The sequence below is a fragment of the Coenobita brevimanus genome, chromosome 5 (assembly GCF_032717465.1).
Source record: "Coenobita brevimanus isolate Jiangsu-jjx chromosome 5, ASM3271746v2, whole genome shotgun sequence".
In the NCBI taxonomy this organism is placed as follows: Eukaryota; Metazoa; Arthropoda; class Malacostraca; order Decapoda; family Coenobitidae; genus Coenobita; species Coenobita brevimanus.
The window spans coordinates 39843500-39861036 of record NC_136958.1 but is presented as its reverse complement, the minus strand read 5'-3'; the positions used below and the strand labels follow the sequence as shown (position 1 = coordinate 39861036).

At 39.6% G+C, this 17537-nt stretch overlaps 1 protein-coding gene across 2 annotated transcripts; it reads right to left on the bottom strand.

Moving 5' to 3' along the window:
• Nucleotides 1-2663: 2663 nt before the first annotated feature.
• Nucleotides 2664-16411, bottom strand: LOC145398113 (D-2-hydroxyglutarate dehydrogenase, mitochondrial-like). 2 transcript variants are annotated; one of them, XM_080271076.1, is made up of 9 exons: nucleotides 16316-16411; nucleotides 12587-12774; nucleotides 12013-12251; nucleotides 10782-11018; nucleotides 10232-10407; nucleotides 9045-9273; nucleotides 6804-6975; nucleotides 5891-6041; nucleotides 2664-4862 (listed from the first exon to the last, which is right to left on the bottom strand). In XM_080271076.1, the coding sequence occupies exons 2-9, from the start codon at nucleotides 12766-12768 to the stop codon at nucleotides 4653-4655; spliced, it is 1596 nt and encodes a 531-aa protein (XP_080127202.1). In that variant the 5' UTR covers nucleotides 12769-12774; nucleotides 16316-16411; the 3' UTR covers nucleotides 2664-4652. The 2 variants fall into 2 exon arrangements, with proteins under 2 accessions (XP_080127202.1, XP_080127197.1); XM_080271071.1 differs by lacking the exon at nucleotides 16316-16411 and having other exon boundaries at nucleotides 12587-12953.
• Nucleotides 16412-17537: the final 1126 nt, after the last annotated feature.

The window sequence follows — 17537 nt, the reverse complement described above, 5'->3', positions numbered from 1 at the left end:
ACGGGTTGAACTTTGACCTTGTCTTGTGACCTGGACGTTTGACCAAATCGGAGCCCTTCTCTCTTGCCTTACCCTTAATCATCCCCTCAGTTTGGTCTAAAATAGATAAAAGCTGTTTTAGTTGACCTTGCTAAGTCAAAATTTGGCATACCCCTGTGACCTTGACCTCTGACCTATTGTTCTAAAAACAATGGTTCAACCCCTTCACCTTGTCTGACGTAAATCGAATAAACAAAGACCCAAACACACACGAACGCGGGCGCGCGCGCACACACACACACACCGCTCGCTGGTGCAGTGGTAACGTTCTCGCCTGCCAACTGGTGGACGGGAGTTTGCGCCTCGCTCAGGTTGCGAAAAGTTTCACTGACGAAGTGGGTGGTTACTGTCCCCCTTGAGCAAGGGGACGGGTGTGTGCGTGTGTGAAGGTCACAGCCTTGCCCTTAGATCGGACTATATGAGCTCTCAGAGCTCCCTTCCGGGAGGGTAAAAAGCTGACGATCACGACCATCAAGTGATCCTGACCGACCCGGTGAATTACACACACACACACACACACACACACACACAAACAAACAAACACACACACACACACACACACACACACACACACACACACACACACACACACACACACACACACACACACACACACACAGTAAAGTAAAATATAACACTCTTCGCAAGGGCTGGTGTTAAAAAGCTACAATTAACAACACACAAGAGAATGGTATGGTGTAATAAGCAAAACACACAGCTAAGGAAGAAGTACTGAAATGTCTCCTATACCACTCGATCAGGATGCGGTGCTGTGCGAGAACAAGAGCTTTAGAGATTACGTACAGTCCAGTATGCTGGTTCACGAACGTGTCTGACAACCTTCCTCTCTCGCCCTTCGTGTTGCACTGATCAAGGTTGCGATTCGAACTCATTACCAGATTGCTCAAGATTTATGACTCCCATGCTCGTGATGCAAGAGTGGGTGTTATTTTTGCATGGTGCGTGCGTGTGCGTGTGTGTGTGTGTGAGAGAGAGAGAGAGAGAGAGAGAGAGAGAGAGAGAGAGAGAGTGCAAAATAACTAATTTTCATTAGTTCTAACTAAATTTGGTGAAGGATTACAGGGAGAGCCAAGGGGTTGACCAATTGTTTCAAAACAGGTCCAGGTCAAGGTCACAGAACTAGATCTAACTTTGGCCTAGCAAGGGCAACTGAAACAATTTTTTTAAGATTCAGACCAAACATAGTGAAAATGATGAGAGCAATACAAGAATGAAGATCAGTTTTTCAGAACAAAAAGGCTGGGGGCTCTGGTCACAAAGCAAGATCAATGTTCACTCCATGTGTTTATGCATGAACAAAATAAAGTTTTGATATGATTTGGTCCAAACTCGGTAGAATGGCTGAGAAGCAGCCAAGTGGTTGATAAACTTTTTTCCAACAATAGGTCAAAGGTAAAGGTCATCTGGCAAGGTCAACTTAATTCTTATCATATTTGCACCAAACACTGCAGAAGTGTATTAGGCAAGGTGGGGATAAAGTGGTCTGATTTTGAAAACACCAAATAAAAGGTTGAAGGTCAAGGTAACAGGACAGTCAAATGTTTTACCTTCAACTGATGGATGGGTGTGGGTGTTGCACTCGCTCGTTACCAAGTTCGTTGCAGAGAAAGCTAATGTGTTGGCTCAACATCCTTTCTGTAGCACTCCTACCTGATGAACATCATATTCTTGTGCTAATCTGTTGTTACAGGTGAGCAATCAAGATAGAATTATGACATTTTAGGTCGTTAATGAAAATAGTATAATTCTGGAACTCATTTACTCTATGCCCACTCTTATTACATGGGATACCTACCTAAATGGGTGAACCCAGTTCAACCATATGAAACCCTAGTGGACAAATGCTCCACACAAACACAGGTGCTCACCCACTCACTAACAGGCCACCAGGATTGACACAGCAACTGCATCCCCACTAGATGTATGTGGGCATGCATACACATGCAGATGTTTCCTGCACAAGTTTGCATGCATTCCAGGATGCTTGGCTGTAATTCACACATGCCACCAAACTGCTTACATTGCCCCATGAGGTATATTGGAGGTCTTTCCCTGCTTTAACCTCAAGAAGGGAGGTGGTCACAGAACTTCGCATCTTCATATCTTGAACCCATACCAGTTATCTGCATTTAGTTTTAATTAACCCTTGCAGCCAGCTTCCCTCCTCCCATTGGTAGGTTCTTTCCTCCCTTGTACCCATCCTTTCCATACTCCAGGCATGTCAGCTCTACCTAGTCGTGTGTGCACGGGTAGGTTGCAGTGGTTTGGACATATGGAGAGAATGGAACTGACTGGGTGAAGCTCTGTATAGATCTGAATGTGTAAGGGACAGCCCCATGCATGCAGAACAGCTAGCAAGGAAAAATGTGGGGCGAGGTCATGAGAAAGAATACAGTATAAGGTTTAGCAGACTTACTTCATTTCCACCTGTCCTTTCAGTCCCTTTTCCACATAATTTGTCTGCCTGCATCAACCTCATTTTCCTCATATGAACTCTCTTATCACCCCTAACTGACCTGATGCAGATAATAACACAGGGAGAAACTTACCTTGTTATCTTTATTTTTCTGTTCCAAACAAAAAAGAAAGCAGGGTATGTGGTGAGTGAACGATAGTGTGGCACTTGGAACTGGGCAGACTTTTTTGGTTAGCATCTCCTTTTATCAGACTTTTGCTCTCTGGTCTCTACCTCACCCCATCCTTAATTGGCAAAAAATGTTTGGATGATGATAACAATGATGTACTGTATGTACAGTAATAATAGTGAAAAAGCTACTGTACCTGTGGCCACATACAAAGTGTTTCTGGAGATCTGGTATATGAGATAATGCATACCAATGACTTCAAAACTGAAAATTTCCATTTCATTATGAAGACTGGAAGATGTTTATTTCAAAGAGGAAAAGTCAATAAGTGGATCAGGTTGCTTAGCAACATATTTGTGACAGTTCAATAGTGAGTTCCATAAATAATTAGGACAGACATGTGACTGCAAACGGTTGGATATAAAAGCATAAGAATAATCCTGATTACTAAAACACTTGGGACATTCATTTCCTGTCACTAGTTGTAAAGTACTGGTCAGATTATGCTGCAGATACCACCCATCTAGGCTCACACAAAACCACTGAGTATATGTACAGTACTGCATTATTAAATACCAAATGCCATCCCTCTCTCCATTACTCATGTTTTTACCTCTATCATAACACCATCTATATATACGGTACATTGAACAAACATCGGGCTATCACACAACCTTGTCTCAGGCCAACACAATTCAAACATCTGAAAAAGTTTACAAAGGGAGAGAATAAACTCAAACAATACTTAAAATGAGACTTTTCAAGATTTACATAAATACAATATACCATATAAAGTTTTGTTTTCAAGCACCAGTCATCCATCACTATTCACAGTGGTATGGGAACACAAACCTCCGTGTCACAAATTTCTGCGAATATGTAAAACCTTTCTAAACGAGCCCTTACAGCTGTACATTAACTACCATGAGTGAAACTTTTTGTGGTGTCCCCAAACATCACCAGACTTAAGAATCTATTTGTTTAAAATATATTTTAAGATGATTTAATAAAAGGCTGTTAGGTAATCCCCAAATATCTCTTAAACTAATGCATTTTAAGATGGTTTATTAACTTATGAATAACTGATGCTGGCAACAGAGAAACTGCAAATAGTGTGTGATGACTGTTTGTACAACACACAAATTTACTTCAACCCAACACTCCTGACCCGTAGTAAAGGACTGAATGGTAGAGTGACAAATTTTCAGAGATAACAGTATAAGAAGAAAATGTCATTTACATTCAACTGTCATGACAAAAAATGTCAAGTTTACAGTCTCTTGGACTTACTAGAGTATTACACGAGCTAAGATAAAAGAAAGCCTAAAATGAGACCAATACTATTTTCTATCTCCGAATCCTACACATCTGTCTTCCCACCTGCCTAAAGCCAACAATTATCTTTATCCTTCATTACATCCTTCTGAGTAAACAGGATAACAGACTAGAAAAGGCTTTGGTTCCTTTAGAGAATGATCCAACTAATTTCTTACTTATACAGTATTTTATCACACAAATATAAAAACGAAAGTAGAATGAATTCTGTCTGTGGTATACCTGATGCCCAATTCCTCAGTTAATCTAGGGTGGCAACATTAAAAATGCCCTACTGTAAGTCTTACTGGCATATTAACTATTAAAAATTAATGCACCCAGGTGTAAGCAAGCTTCTGATAAATGATGGCAATTTATGGAAAACCTTTAATTGCTAGATGTGAACAACTTGCACGGAGAGTAGTCAGAAATGATGCAGCATGGTCAGGCACACTCTACTGTATTATCATCGCATACTTCAAGAAATATCGTCAGAAACTGGTGGCTGTCAACATCTTTGCAATCTGTTTAAATACAGTAAATACACAACTGTAAATTTTGTCACTCCCCTACCTACCATTCCAAACTTCCAATTCAGTATATGTCATTGTAACCTATTTCTACAATACAATAAATAACACAGGAACCTGCTCCTGATCACAGCCATAGTTTAAAGTAACTTTCATCTCATGGCTATTCATCAGGAAGAACTTTGTATGGATTAAGGATGCCCTTGGGATCCATAAGTTTCTTCATTTGCTGCATGAGTTTTATTGCACCTGCAGTCTTGGAGTAATGAATGTAATTTCGTTTCTTGAATCCCACACCATGTTCGGCACTGATGCTGCCATTTACTCTGGATGTCCATTCATATACAGTTGGCTCAATGCGGTTTAAGATTTCCTGGAACAAAATAAACATATGACTAGTGTGCAGTAATTATCAGATCAGGTCATCATCCTAGTCTCCTCAGTTGCCAACTTTGATCTGGGTTGGATGAAATCACAGACAACACGTGCCCTGCTTATGAAAATGTGCACAGCACATGACACACTAAGATGTAGACACAACATCACCAGTGTAGAGAACATTGGAGACAACCCCAAAGGGGCAGTTGCTGACCTGCAGTCGATGGGTCTGCTTGGTTGGGAGGACCACCATTAAGCAATATTAACATTATAGTCAAATCAAGTTTTTAGGCCATTTTCTTTCATTCTATTAAACAACCATAGTTTTAATAACAAATTCAAATTTTACTGCAGCAATCTGTTTTTAAACCTATCATAAAAAGGCAAAGAGGGATGTTCATAGGCTATAATACAGTACAGTACCACCTTCATTTTTTTTTACCAACCATATTCTTTAGTGGAAATTACTATTACCACAGGATGATGATGAATATTTATGAAGTTTGCTTAGATGATCTTTATCTCAATGAATTTTTTTTCTTCAAAGATTTACAATAAACACTGAGCAACTACTTTCAAATAATTTTGAAATGTGCAGACAGATTAAAGTAAAAAAAAAACAAAAACAAAAAAACACTATAGTGTATACAAGTTGCTTCTAATCAACCCTAATTATTATTTTTAGAAGAATATTAGAAAATCGCAGCACAAGAGTACTGTATACTGGCACTCAAATGCTACATCCTGCTCCCAGTCACAATATGAACCTACCAACAGAGGAGCACAAATCTGACTCCCTCAACATCTCATGTCGTCTTCCTTCCAAAGCACCACTGTTTTAACTTCATTTGGTTGTGATTCATATTGTGGATGACAGTCAAGTACTTCATTTTACTGCCAGTGTACATATACAGACAGTTTCATTTTTAATAAGATGCTGCTGTAGCTATAGGCTTTTTCTAATTATCCTTTTGCAGTTTTCTGATAGAAACATTAGCAAATCTCAGAATGTGTTCAATATACCTTCTCAAATTCCTTGCTAGTAATGTTGAGGTGAAGATTGCCATCGCCTATATGACCATATCCACAGCAACGTATGATACTGGGGCCTAAATGCTGTCGCATGTCTTCAACCACCTTATAAAATTCAGGCAGTGGTAGGGAAATGTCATACCTGAAAATATAATCACCTGATGTGAAGTTTATATTGGTTAACCCCTTCCCCTAATAAGAACTTTTATTTTATTTTTGCTACTGCAAAATGATCACAGAGTATCTAGCTGCAAAAGGCATGTTGAACGGGAGGGATCAGATGCAGCCTTCTTTAACCCCACATGAACAAGAGGCCTTTCCTATGGCAAATAAAAATCAACTGGAATACGAAGAATATACTGTACATGTACTGTACGATACTTTAAAAGAGCACCATATTCAAGGGGTTAACTTAAAGATATTACGCATTCATATATATCACGTTCCAAAACTTTATTTGGCAATACAGTACTGTACCTAAATCAAATTCTATTATCCATCTATACTGTACTACTACATTATACGTTCTGGCCAATAATCCAAGCTGGAATACTGCAACTATTCTGCAAAACATCGTCAGTATCTGGTGCACTTGTAAAAACTAGCTACCATTACCATCACCACCAATCCTTGGTTAAGGAAGCTCTCTTGTACCTCTTCCATACCAGTTTACTTCTGTAACTGATATGTTGTTATTAGATGGGAAAAAAAGGTTGGAAAAGAGGTTGGGATGATGACGATGATGTTATTTCTACAACCAATGCAATTACAGTATACAACAGATAAAGCTAACTTATAAGGCAATAATCTATACCTACCCTACTATGTAAAATACAACACTAAGGAAAAGTTGCTAAGACCTCCCGGGCCAACAAGAGTGTGACCCTTGGACACAATTACTCACTTGTAAGTGTACCCTTCGTGTATGAGAGCTTCAGCAATCCTCTCCCTTAAGGCCCAGATGCTGAGCATTCTTGAAGGTTCTGTGGCCACAGTGCCATTCGCAACCAAGCCAGAGCCAAGGGTTGACTCCAGGAAGTTATTCAGCTTCTCTTCATCATGACTGGTGTTTGATCCTGATGAATATAAAAACAAAGACATTTCATAATGAAAACCATATGATAACAGGAGCTTAAGAGTTTAGGTGCTTTTATATACCAAATAGTGATACTATAGTAGGACTCGCGCACGTTTGCGGCTGTGGTGTGGCTCGCAACTGTGTACAATGGTGCCATGTTTCCCCAACTTGCGATGTGAAACGGAAGCTATTTATGTACAAGGCATCACAAATTCGATAAATTCAGATGAATAAAACTTACACTTGTGTATTTTGATGGATGAATCAACAGTAATCTTATTATGCATAAAATATTTATACAGTAACACAGAAACATGGCATACATATTGTACAGTGTTGCTAAAAGAAATTGTAGTCACTTTTAATGGTTTTTAGCGTAGTTTTAGGGTGGGTAATAATATCACAGTTATGGATATAAGATAATAAGCCTGAAAAAAGAAGAAATATGCCAATATCCAAAGTAAAAGAAATAATTCATGTAATTCTTCTGAGTGGCAACACTTACCAGTCTGGCCTACGGTAAAGTACCTTCGTATACCCAACCATAGCTTGTACAGGTGTTGCTAGGGAAAAATGCTCACATTTACCGGCTTTTACCATAATTTTAAGGACGAGGAATAATCACATTTATAATCATAAGCTAATATGTAGGACAAAATAGTAGGCATATGCCAATACCGAAGTAAAAAAAAAAAAAACATTATTCACTCGCGAGCGGCAACACTTCCACACCCAGTCGGCGAGAGAGAGAGAGAGAGAGAGAGAGAGAGGCAGGAGAGGGGCATGCATTGAATGCATTGTCGGCATCACTAAATATAACAAAACCAAATTAACAAATGAAAGCACAATTATAAATACTGTAACTTATAAAAGAATCAAAAGTACTCAGGGTGGCTCACATTTCCCGCCAGGAGAGAGAGAGAGAGAGAGAAAGAGAGAGAGAGAGATAACGGTATAGAAAACGTGGCAACACTGTACACAGGTGTGGGCTACACCACAGCCGCAAACGTAGGCGAGTCCTACTTTACCCATTACTTATCAACCACAGTAATTAACCTAAATGATAAGTGAACCTTCCATTATCAATATCCTCTTCCAATATATTATACAGTACTTCTATTACAATCTGGTGAAGGAGCCATTAAAAAAAAAAAAAAAAAAAAAAAAAAAAATCATACAATTCACTCATCATTCAAGACACTGACATTCTAAGTTTCAAGTAAATGTAGGTCCAAAATGAACCTTTCAATAATAACATTACATATTTTACATGACAATATATTCTTGTGACCAACACTTCTTTCCATGACTCCATTAGTGTGCAGACACTGAGTGGCAACATCTATCTAAATTGGTAAGTATAACTAATACTCTGGTATCAAAAGTATTTTGATACCTGCTACAGGTTGCAACTACTTTAAGGAGTAGGCTTTGGCAAATCTCATGGACATAGATGATGATGTGCTACTTGCTAACGCTGAACAAAACTTTTGCATTCTTTCACATAGTTTTTTGAATGTGTCTGTAAGTTGCATGGTGTAAAAGTTAATATCATTAAGTGTACACTGATGGCTGCAGAATGAAAACATGAGCAGAGTGGCTCACGAATGAAAGACAGCCAGTGTAATGGAAGTCTTGATGCAAAACACAGGACCGAGTAGGAAGGCTGCAAGAGGATTGGATGAAAGGGTGTTAGAGCTCACATTAATGGAAAACAAAGTGGTACACTGGAGAGTGCACTGGGCTGTGATATGAAAGAATGCGAAATTAATCTTGGTTTATGGCAGGAGACTGTTTGTGGACTACTAATCTTTACTACCATACTCTTGCACAAAACCCATCAACATAAAAAGAAAAAACATTATTACCATCATGCTAGTTCCAAATTAGACAATTTAGCATGTATTCAGAATGGATGGTGGGTATTACTGCCAAAACAGTATGAAAGTGTGTGACAGAAATAGTATTAAATGCCCAAGCAACATTACGACAGCTATGCTCAATTCACAGTATTGAACACAGCCATTACCTTAAGATGGGGAAAATATTGTGTTTAATGTAACTAACCTGAAGTTTCCAGTAGCATGTAAAAAGGATACTCGTCTATGGGTGCCTTTAATTTAAGATTTGTCTCCACACACTCCAGAGAACTCCTGTCAATGAACTCACAAGAGCTCAGGATTTCTCCCAGCTGACTCTTGGCAGCTTTATATGTGTTGAGGACATCTTCAAATGTGACCAATCCAAGGAAGGCCAGGTTGACGGCAGCTGGGCGAGGGGGACAGCTGATGGCCACCTGGGAACCAAGACACTACTGTTAGAGTCATATGCTCAAGGGGTTAAGACACTTTCCTGTACTGTAGCTCTTCCTTAGCAATTTATTTTCTGCTAATGGTATGCTTTATTATTCGCTTGTAAGTTATTTGATTATTAGCACAGATTGCACAAACAACATACTAGACGATATTATGGTGCCATCCATCCATCATCCAATCCTACGTTGCCTCATGAGGAGCGTAGGAGCCCAGGGCTATGTAAGTTGGTCCTGACATTTAAGATGAGAGTGACCAGCCTCACTCATCCCTGAGTGGCATTACGTGAGTAATAAACCCTAACAACCCCTTGGATATCAACTTTCACCGGCTCAATTCGACTGGTGTGCCGTAATTACCCACTAAACCACCAGGCGCCAAAATTTGGTCATATGGTTACCACCCAGCGTACTAAATGGTTTCCTCATGTACAGGCAACCATTTGGCTTGTAACTAAGTGCAGAGTCACCCACTGGCAGAAGGAAGAGGAAAGAATGAAGGAAAGAAAGACGGAAGAGGGAGTGTAAAGTCACCCGTAGGCAGAAAAATGAGGAAAGAATGAAGGAAAGAAAGACAGAAGAGGATGGAAGGAAAGAAGGATGGAGGAGAGGAAAGGGCAGACACTCGAGAACAACACTACTTCGAGTGAGTGGATGGCAAGCGCCCCCACCTACCACTTATTAAGGGGCCATGTGGAGAAATAAATAGGTAAGGAAGAGGCACTGATGAAAAACCACTTCTCACTAATGACAGTAACTACATTTTGCCACATTTCTTGGTATCACAGTGTTGTGAAGTCAAATGGAAGAATTATACCCATATATGAATAAGTCAGATCAAAACTGTTGTCTCCTCCAACTAAAAAAAATTTCTATATGTAAGTATTCCAGGTAATTCTTCTGAATAATTACTGCAACCACTACCTTGATAAAAGACTAGTACCTTTGTAACTAATCCCAGTGTTCCTTCCGAGCCAATAAAAAGGTGTTTAAGGTCATAGCCCGTGTTGTCCTTCTTCATGGCTGAAATACAGTCCATCACCTCCCCTGATGCCAGCACAGCCTCCACCCCTAGTATGGATCCATGCAGGTTGCCATAACGCAGCAGCCGCAGACCACCTACAAAGACCCGCGTATCATAAGTAGAACTGCCCTGACATATAAGCTGCCCTAGTTCCAAGTATGGGATATGTGCTAAAATTTCATAAACTAGTCTCATTATATGTCAGGGATGTAAAGTAACATCACAGTTATATCCACCTAACTTAACCGCTGCTGTACACTGGAAAAAACTTGCAAATCAGCTTATTAGGTGCCAATAACAATAAAACATCCTAAACTTATTCAGTAATATGCACTGTGTACAGTACTGTTAAACGCTGTATAGGTACAGCATATTATGCTCTGATATCTCATAAATGTACAAAAAGATGCAATTTTGAATATCAAAATCAAACTGATTCTGTCCATATGTGAGGGACTCCTGACAGCACCTGCATTGGTCGAGACATTGCCACCAATATGGCAGCTGCCTTTGGCTCCAAGGTCAAGAGGAATCATGAGTCCAAACTGAGCCACATGCTGGTCGAGAGCCTCCAAAACACAGCCAGCCTGGCAGGTCACCACCCCAGACCAGGTGTCAACACTCTCCACCTGGTTCATCAATGATGTACATACAATCACTTCGTCAAACACAGGAACACTGCCACCAACTAAACCAGTGTTGCCACCTGAAAAAATAAGGGCAATATGCTATGCAGATTTTCAGAACATTTTCAATGTAAATGTGTGAAAACAAAACTTATGAGGATACAGATGAGCTAATTAGCTTTGCACATAGCCTATGGTACAGGTAACCCATTCAATCAATGCCTAAATTTACAATGAGACAGTTTAATGATCACAGCTGTGGCACATTTTCTCTCTCAACTCTTTTAATGCCCATGTCATTACAACAACCTTTCAATGCCCATGTCATAACAACAACCTTTCAATGCCCATGTCATTATAACACCCTTTTAATGCCCAGGTCATTATAACACCCGTTTAATGCCTATGTCATTATAACATCCTTTTAATGCCCATGTCATTATAACACCCATGAACTGATCTCTGAGCACAGAATTAATCAGGATGTATGGTATTTGGGGGAGGCGGTGACTCAATCAGTAGAGAGATAGCCTGCAGTCCTACCGGACCCAGGTTCAAATTCCCGCTGGCGTAAGGAAATGTTTAAGGATTTGAATTTCATAAAATCACACTTTACTGATCTACCAGAAGACTTGCCGACATGTAAAAATACCCCTGCTAATACTAATACTGTATGAGACAGACGTAGCATGTATTCAATGCGGATGGTGGGTGTTAATGCCGAAGTGGTGAAAGGTGAATGGTATGTAGGAGGACTACTGGGCCTTGGGAGCAGGCTGTGACGCCTATGTCAGGAGTCAGACACATTAAAAAAAAAAAAAAAAAAAAAAAAAAAAAATATATATCAACCCTAAAATGCCTTGGCTCCAGTGGAGACTAAGCCAACTACAATTTCTTGGCTAATTTTTAACTCTATACAGATAAAACTGCAGCAACCAAGCCTGTATTATCTTCCTTGAAGCGTATGCACCCACAATTAGGTCTTATTTTAAAAAACAAAAGATAACAAATAAAACTTATGAATATGTGATATATGACAAGTACATACAGTAGCACAATTAAGTTGCTGCTGACCTTGTGGACATACTGCCAGGTTGTGTTCACTGCAGTAGGCCAAGATTGTGGACACTTCCTGAGTGGTCTTGGGTTTGAGGAGGACAGAAGATGCCCCTCGTACAGTGCCTAACCAGTCAGTGTTATGGCCTGCTAACTCTGCCTCACCCACCACAATACGATGTGGTTCCAAGAGATCATTAAAGAATTTCACATCAGCCTCACACACCTGGCTGAATCCTCCCCGCTGTACAGCATATCTGCAAGAGAAGTGACTCAACAGGCACAATCCTCTTACTGGAGTATGGTTAAGGGCACATACCAGTACACATTTAGGTACGACATAAAAGGGGAAATAAGGTACAGGGTTCCATCCAAGGTTAAGACTACGTTTGTGCGGCAGAATTAACACTGTGCTTTGTTTCATTCAGTAATGTGTCTGGAGCAAGTATGACAGCTGCTGTTGCAATCCCAGGCAAATTAAGAGACAAACTCAGTGGATAACGGGAATTGGGCTAAACTTCTCTTTCTATATTAAGTCCTTCACAGAATACAAATACCGTAATTATTTGATCAACTGTGTATCACAATTTACCTTTTGGATGTTAGTTCACATTTGTAAGATTGTCGAGCTGAGGTGTGGAAGTGACAGGGTGGAGGTGAGGTGCTGATGTGGCAGGGTGATGAAGGGGCTGCGGTGACCACAGCCATAGCTGTCACTCCGTTCTCCCATCTACCCAATGCTGAAAACACTCTCCTTCCTCTTACGCCAAGCATGATAACCTGCATTAAATATATGTGGGCATAATTCTTCCATTCGAACACTTTACGGTGATGTGATATCAAGACACCTACATTTCCTAACTATTTACTGGACTCATTCTTAATGTCTGCAGACATTATGATGCAGGATTTGTAAACCACAGTATGTTTGAGAAAGTACACCAAGGCAATATACTGAGCCAAGTTATTACTGGTACAATACCTGTATGAAAAATGTACAGTTACAGAATGCAAAATCCATTATCCAAGCCACTATACATTCTTTATCTGTTACTCAAGGCAAGATACATTTCAGTCATACTTCAATTTCCTTCACAGAAAGAAATGCAATGAAATATGTTACTACAGACTGAAAAGATGCATAATCAATCCCAAGCAGGGGCAGGAACACTATGATACTCTCAATTTCACTAAAGTATCCTTAACTGATCATCCACAAGACCCAGGTTTTAGGTGAGGGCCTCAGCTTTCACATACGGTATTTTGTCTGGAAGTTGACATTCATTGACTTCATCAATTACCGCATTGATACTTAATCCCTTTGCCTTAGTGATGTATTTTTGTGGGTTTATATCCATCTCCAATTGATTATATTTAGCTCAGAGAATACTTTTCAGACTGGAGAGGCTATAGCCTATATAATCTTATTCAGCTCTTTCTCTACAATGGGACTCCTCTTAACTAACTAATCTTGTCTGGTATTGGTAAGAATACATTAATATACAGTATACTATACATCAGTGGAACACTGGAAGTAAAGAGTCAGCTTATATAAGGTATGCAATAAAAGAGGCCACTGCCACTGCTTCAAAAATGAAGCAAAATTTTTCAAAACTACAGTAACAATAACAGCAGTGTATTCCCTTATTATATAACCATCTTTGGAGGTATCTTATCTAGTATCCCTGTCCATGATAAGATTAACTTTGAGTTTTAGCAAGTCTTCATGGCACTTTGGAGTTGGATTCTCGAACATGTTTAGCCTACAACCAATTCCTTGCTGTATGTGAGATTTGCATTTGCAGTACAGACATGGAATAAGTGTACGGTAGTCATTTCATGTCTCTAAATCTACCTTCAAAACCAAATCTAAGGATTAGCAGAGAATCAGCTGCAAATGTGTTCAATAATCTCACCCCTTGACAGAACTTAAATTAACTCCACTTTCCCCTAAGGAATAGAACAGTCCATCAAATTAAGAGTGATAAGTGATAACACAGTACTCTACTGTACTAAATGTGGGAAAAATAAATAATACTTTTTAAAGAAGCTAAAGTCTTATATTTCACAGCAATTTTGTGTTCAACAGCAAAATAATAGGAATGAGTTTGATAGGACCTGGGATACTGAAAGAAAGAAATTGCAGAGGGCTTAGAATAATGTGAAAGAATGAAGGAAAAGTGAAAGATGACTCAGGAAAGAATGGGCAAGTCGAGGAAGCTTCGAAAGTAAGAGAAAGGAGTGATAGAAGGCCTTGGAAGAATGGAGGATTGGGAGAAAGACATGATGGGGTCCTTGTGATATGGAAGCATAGGGGTAAGAACTACAAAGGATAAGATTACAGTATTGGATGGACTGGAAATGAATGATTCTGGGCTTGGGGAGGAGGGAAAAAGACATCTGGGAGAGAATGTTGGAGAGCTTTAGGAAGAGGAGAATGGTGAGTGAGAAATAATGGAGGGTTTGGGGAAGACTTGCTGTGATTGTGGTTCCAGCTTCATTTGAACATGAACATGGCAGATGGCAGGTTGCAGATGCCCCTCTCCTACAGTCCACCATCCTCCTTTCTGAGTATAGGGAGAGAGTTGAGGGACATTTGCATAACTGGGCAGTTCTAGCACCTGATTATTATACTACAGGTGCCACACTGCCACCACATGAAGGCATCTCTCTTTGGTACCTGGGAAATATGAAAGGGATAGGATGAAGATGGGAATAATGAAGCACTTTACATATACGGCATTGAGAATGATGGGCGAGAACTCACCAAAACACAGTTTTGAGAAAAAAAGAGGGTTAAGGTTTGCCAATATGGAAATCATCATATCTCCGTTGTACATTTCTCAATACAAGTATTGCTGAATGAGGCCTCATGTTAAAGGTCATTTAATGCAGTATATGTCTGTTGTGGTAAATAAACTGCTATGTATGATTATGGTGAAAGCTGATATTCAATAATATAATGATGTGAAGTGAACATGAATGAAATTAATGATAATAAATTTTTGTTCTAAAAACATTTTTAATCACTGTAAGTAATAAATAAACGTTAAACAAAGGTAACATTCACTCGAAATGATGTGTCTGTTCCACTGAAGAAATGGTGTGCTAAGGGTATGGTTGGCAACTATAGTCGCGGCACACGACTCTGAGGTTGTCATTATCGTACCCTGGCAACCTATGATTCAAAAGTGCGTCCGATTACGTATCATATTACACACGAATCATATTATTATCTACGAATATATTTTACAAGAATATTATTATATACAAACATATTATACATGAATCACATGCGTCTCATATTATACACAAAATCAGATGCACTTTTGAATGGTAGGTTGCCAGGGCACAATAATAACAACCTCAGAGTTGTGCACCTCGACTAAAAGCTAGTAGTCGATCTGGTCATCATCTGATGCTGATGATAAACAATGGCCAAGGGGAAAGCTGGGAGCTGCCCAGAAGCAACTGTAACATGATACTCATTGGCTCACGCCACAGGCGAGTTCGCCTCTGTCAGCCCAAGCCTGACACCAACTCTTGCTCATGATCCTGGCTGATACTCCATTGCTTTTTATGGGGTTAACTTTAGGAAGACAGAGGTGAACTCGCATCCATTCATTCTTATAATGCCAAACGGTCAACTGAAAATGCTCGTATAAAAATAAAAGTTTCAGTTGGGTGGCAAGATCGCCCCTATCATTCTCAACGTCTCATATGCCATACTGAGAAATGTTTCAATTGTCATTCTTTTGTCCCTATCTGTAAAACGGCTACCCTTACTGCCAAACCTGACCAACAAATCTTGATCAATTGTCCTTCTTATGGAAGGTGCTGGATAAAAATTTACTGAGATCGTATGTAACTAATGCTATGATACCTAACAAGTGAAATTAACACAGTGACTGTGCAACATATGCGGTTTCACAATGAATGATAACTTTCACCTTTCACACACCTGACATATGAGCCTGTATTGGGATGGTTTACAACTCAATACCATACTACGGTAATTAACTGTAGGAAGAAAATTACTACTGTACCCTAGACTACTTGGACACTGGATGGACAATTACACTTTGCCTCAGCACCGTTAATATGGTTTGACTGCTTCTCCTCCTCTGTTTATTATCACCTTATTGTCTGATGTACTATATAGCCTACTTAATTTCGATTATCATATGGGACAACGTAATCATGCTGATTGGTTACTTGTCACTTTACTGCCACACAACATCTCTAGTCCTGCGGGAAATTAGAACTTAAAATGAAAAGCACTTAAAAGAGGGTGAGAAGTGTTCATAAGTGTAATCCTCACGGTTGGCACTGCTGTACCCTAAGAATCCACGACTGGCATTCCGATAAACATGAACTTTAAATGCCCCACGCCCGATGGCACCAGCCTCATTTCAAGGACACGTGTCCGTTTCATAGCTGAGGCTTCGGCTTTCTTATTTGAAGTAAGATTAATGAACTGAATGCTCGGAGAGTTATTTGTCTTTTGAGTGTCCATTTTATTCTCTATGTGTAGCATAGTATGGGAATGACATATCATTTATGCTTTAATACTCAGCCAATATAGGAAAATATTATTAAACATGTCGAAAAATATTCTGCTCAGGATGTACTGTTATTTCATATAGGGTACAAAATTAGCTGAATTCCGTTATCAAATTTTTACTAATAAGCTAGGGTATCAGGAATTAATTACAGCAAATCATTTATATATCTTGTTATGTCAATAGTTTGGGGCCGTGTCTTCTGCTTGTTTACTACCGTGATGATGGCCGAGGGTGGGTGAGATTTTCTTTCCCTCAGGAGGCCACCGCGTCGTCCTTTTCTTGTATTTGTCATTGTCGGGCGCATATGACACATAAGGTGAGAAGCTCGCATGTACTTGGTAAAAAGAAGAGTGCAAAATAGTGTCTTGGGCAGAGGTTATTCCTCAGAGTGAACGTCAGGATCTTCATTAGCCTGACATGCACCTGATTGAGTAACAGCAGGGTTGTAGAGCAGCTGCTGAAGTCATTCTTTGTAGCTTTATCCCATGCAGTGTATTAACCTTGTGATTACTTAGATTCTTTGATTCCATAGCTTTCTGGCAGCAGACTCAGCTACTTTGGTATGTTATGGCGTTGGATTGGGTGGATTGGAAAGTTTTGGTACCACAGGCTAGTTTACAGAACTGTAGAGACATAATGAATATTTACATTCCCAGTACTTCTAATTGTTCTGCCAAGAGTCATGAAGTTGTGAAGGTACTATAAAGAAGGAAATTTATGACTGTACACTTTCTCTTCTAGTAGCTGGAGTGGAAGTGAAGGATTTATCTCAACTCAGCCAAGGTTACAGTTAAAGAGAATGGGGTGAAACTGAAGGAGAGCTCCCATACATAAAATTGACAGGTGTATAATTTTCTCATTAAAGTATAATTACTTGTCCTTACATCCTGGGGATGAGCTATTTGGTGTGGTCTGCAGCATCCCTAATAGTGGCCTCCAGTGCTACACTATCATGTGTGTTCAAAACTCACCAAATTG

Bases quoted from the DNA above. Each gene is read 5' to 3' on its own strand.
- LOC145398113 (XM_080271071.1), bottom strand. From the start codon at position 12,780: ATGCAGGTTATCATGCTTGGCGTAAGAGGAAGGAGAGTGTTTTCAGCA. The intron at 12,252-12,586 runs GTAAATTGTGAT...CTTCTCTTGCAG, and splicing joins TGTGAACTAACATCCAAAAG to ATATGCTGTACAGCGGGGAG. The intron at 6,042-6,803 runs GTGAGTAATTGT...TTATATTTTCAG, and splicing joins CACGAAGGGTACACTTACAA to GTATGACATTTCCCTACCAC.